Below are 4,096 nucleotides of genomic sequence, written 5' to 3' on the forward strand. Positions count from 1 at the left end.
CGATAGTCAAGCTGCACTTTAAACCGGCTTGAGAATGGCGGCGCGTCTCCCGCAGGACCCCCACCGTTTTGTGAGGTATTATGAGGGGCAGGTGGGAGGTTCCCTTCCGGGTTTTTACGGAGCGCCCGTGATGTACGGCAGAGGGATAGGATCCATCTTCTCCAGACTGTTTCGTTTCGTGTCTCCTCTCTTCAAATCCGGGTTCGCCGTAGCTAAACCTCACCTGAAAACGGCCGCAACCAATATCGCTACAGACGCTGTGAAAAGAGTGATGGGTAAGCTGACAGAGCCTCGCCAGGAGGGGGCGGGGGGTATGATGGTCCTCTCCCGCAGGAAGAGGAAACGCCCTCCGGGCGAGCGGATTAAAAATAAAAGCGTCGGAGTAAAAAGTAAATCAGTCAAGGCTGGCAGTGGGAAGAGAAGGAAGCCCCAGAGGAGCTCGGACATATTTTAGAAGAAAATAAATAAATAAAAAATGTCTCTCTTACACAAGAAATCTGCCGAATGCACCCTTGCCGAACTGGATCTATTTTCGGCTCCCATGACCCAGCTATCCATAGAGGATAAAAAATATCAAGAATGTCAGCCCCTCTCTGCTTTGAACGACAACTCACCCATTGAATTTTTCATCCCCGGAGACGGGGAAAAGTATCTCGATCTGAACGACACCATGCTCCATCTGAGAGTGAAAATTACGGAAAAGGACGGGAGCAACATCCCACCCGATGCAGGGGTAGCCCTCATCAATTATCCTCTCAACACAATTTTCAGTCAGTGCGACGTTATTCTGGGGGATCGATTGATTTCGCAGTCCAGCGCCACCCATCCTTACAGGGCCATGATCGAGACGCTGCTCAACTTTTCAGAAGACACTCTAAAGAGTCAATTCAGCGCCGGTCTGTTTTACAAAGACACGGCCGGAGACATGGATTCTATAGTTATAAGCAACGGGCCGAACAAAGGGATAAAACAGAGAGCCGTTTTCACGGCCGAGTCGCGAGAAGTGGACCTGCTGGGTCCCCTCCACGCTGATATTTTCTTCTGCGAGAGGCTCCTGCTGAACTCTGTGGATTTGAGAATTAAATTGATACGCAACAGCGATGCCTTCAGTCTGATGGGAACTCGGGATTCGCAGTTTGCCCTGAAAATAACTTCGGCCTCTCTGTTTGTTAAAAAGGTCACGGTCTCGCCGGCCGTCAGGCTGGGGCACGCCGCGGCCCTGATGAAAGGAAACGCCCTCTATCCTCTTTCGCGCGTTTCTGTGAAAACCTACTCCATCCCTGAAAATTCCAGGATCTGCAACCAAGAGAATCTCTTTCTGGGAGCCATGCCAAAATACGTGGTCCTGGGCATGGTTCATCACGACGCCTTCACCGGGAGGAGGGATCTGTCGCCTTTCAACTTTAGACACAACGATGTGGAGTATCTGGCGTTGTGTCAGGACGGCAGGCAGGTGCCCGCCAAAGCTTTCCAGCCACAGTTTGACCGCGGAAATTCGGTCAGGGAGTTTTATCACATGTTTTCCGCCACGGGGAGACACCTCAAAGATTTACCTCTGAGCATCGATCGCCGGGAATTTAATGAAGGGTACGCCCTTTTTGCCTTTAATCTGGAACCCAGCGAGGATGCTGACGCCCTGTCTCCCGTCTCCAACGGGAATTTGAGGCTGGAGATGAGATTCAGAGTTCCTCTGCCTCAGACCACCACTCTCATAGTGTACGCCTGCTACGACTCTATTTTGGAGATTGACTCTAAAAGACAGGTGCTGGTGGATTATTACTAAAAAAAATATATATATATACATGGATAACCTTCAGCTGGAGCACATTCTACATCGCGCCTTGGGAGACGTTTTCTGCGGGGTTTGGGCCTCGGACCAGCTGGCCTTTTTGAGGCGCGACTTTAAACCCCCCGCCTACTTTATAGTAAACACTCACCCCTCGCACTTGAGGGGAGAACACTGGCTGGCTCTGACTCTGGAAAAGGACGGTTCCTCCACTTTTTTTGACTCTTACGGATTCCCTCCCGACTTTGCTCACTATCCCTCGGTCATCTCAGAGTTTCTGGAAGGCCGCTCTGACAAAATACTCTATCACGATCGTCAACTTCAGCACCCTATGTCTGTCGTTTGCGGGCAACATTGCATTTTTTATCTATGTCACAAGGCTCAGGTATGAGGTGCCGTAAGGGACATTATTACTGAAACGCTCTCACACACACAACTGAAACGCTCTCACACACACTACTGAAATTTTAGCTCTCACACACACAACTGAAACGCTCTCACACACACTACTGAAATTTTAGCTCTCACACACACAACTGAAACGCTCTCACACACACTACTGAAATTTTAGCTCTCACACACACAACTGAAACGCTCTCACACACACTACTGAAATTTTAGCTCTCACACACACTACTGAAACGCTCTCACACACACAACTGAAACGCTCTCACACACACTACTGAAACGCTCTCACACACACTACTGAAATTTTAACTCTCACACACACAACTGAAACGCTCTCACACACACAACTGAAACGCTCTCACACACACAACTGAAACGCTCTCACACACACAACTGAAACGCTCTCACACACACAACTGAAATTTTAGCTCTCACACACACAACTGAAACGCTCTCACACACACTACTGAAATTTTAGCTCTCACACACACTACTGAAACGCTCTCACGCACACAACTGAAACGCTCTCACACACACTACTGAAATTTTAGCTCTCACACACACTACTGAAACGCTCTCACACACACTACTGAAATTTTAGCTCTCACACACAACTGAAACGCTCTCACACACACTACTGAAATTTTAGCTCTCACACACACTACTGAAACGCTCTCACACACACTACTGAAAAACCAAGTCATTTGAGTTGAACGGGAAGGCATTTCAGTTAAACAGGAAGGTGTTTCAGTTGAACAGGAAGGCATTTCAGTTGAACAGGAAGGCATTTCAGTTAAACAGGAAGGTGTTTCAGTTGAACAGGAAGGCGTTTCAGTTGAACAGGAAGGCATTTCAGTTAAATAGGAAGGCATTTCAGTTGAACAGGAAGTTAATTCTTGACAAGGAAACTGAAGGAAAAAGTGTTAGATTTCAAACAAACCACTACACAGATGTCTACTCAGCAACCTGTTAGTTAGGGGTGGGTTTTTATAATCGATTTATTGATTAAAATCGATTCTGGCTTGGATAACGTGAAATCGATTCATTAAAATCCTGAATCGATTTTTTAATATAAATTTATTTTGCCCGAAATGCCAGAATCTCTGGTGAAACCTCACAAAATTTCAACAACCACCAAACAGCTAAGACAGTAAATGAGAGCAGGTACACGCTTCTGCACAAAGACGTAAACACACAGCGCGGACCCGCGGATCAGAATCAGTGAGATGTCGCCTTTCTCACCCGACAGCACGGACACGGTCGGGGCTGAAAGCCGACAGCTCGCTGACTCTGATCTGTCGGCAGGTCCGCGCTTTGTTTTCACGCCGTTTTTGCGCCGATTCTAAAGCTGTTAGTTTTATCTCTCTCCAAACAATATTGACTGAACCAGCAGCAAAAGAAGATCCAAACTGCGCTTCACATAAACATCGTCATGAATTCCCTCACTGTTTTGCTTCCACCACGATAAAATCGCACGTCATGCACAGCCCTCTCTCTCTCTTTCTCTCTCTCTGTACTTCAAGAACAGTTTCCCGTCTAAAAATCTGTTTTCTGCATTATTCGCTTGCTTGTTAGGCACAAGTCTACTGTTGTTTACAGCGCTGTCGGCCGCTGTTTTTTTTTTTTTTTTTCATTTTACATACTTCCGAAAAGAAAACCTAATTTCTGCCGTTCAATACTGAATAAATTTAAACTTTTTAAAATTATGCAAAATGCAAAACGTTAGCCGTGTCTCTAATAAAACCGCTGTAATGTCAGAGGTAACGTTCATATGTTGATTAATGGTTTTCTTTCGTTTTTGATGTACTGCAGAATATTTTTTATAAAATCCCAGGCCAGGAAAACCACCTTCATGTTTTTATGTGTTTTATCTTCAGCTACTTTGACACAAAGGCATCTGCT

At 46.2% G+C, this 4,096-nt stretch overlaps 1 protein-coding gene across 1 annotated transcript; it reads left to right on the top strand.

Moving 5' to 3' along the window:
* The first annotated feature begins 541 nt into the window (after positions 1–541).
* On the top strand, positions 542–1,783 carry LOC146613946 (uncharacterized protein F54H12.2-like). The gene has a single exon (XM_085378598.1). The coding sequence runs from the start codon at positions 542–544 to the stop codon at positions 1,781–1,783; it is 1,242 nt and encodes a 413-aa protein (XP_085234724.1).
* Positions 1,784–4,096: the final 2,313 nt, after the last annotated feature.

This window comes from Diplotaxodon limnothrissa, linkage group LG18 (genome assembly GCF_057381915.1).
Source record: "Diplotaxodon limnothrissa isolate DT_005_m linkage group LG18, D_limnothrissa_male_GT1.1, whole genome shotgun sequence".
Classification (NCBI taxonomy): Eukaryota; Metazoa; Chordata; class Actinopteri; order Cichliformes; family Cichlidae; genus Diplotaxodon; species Diplotaxodon limnothrissa.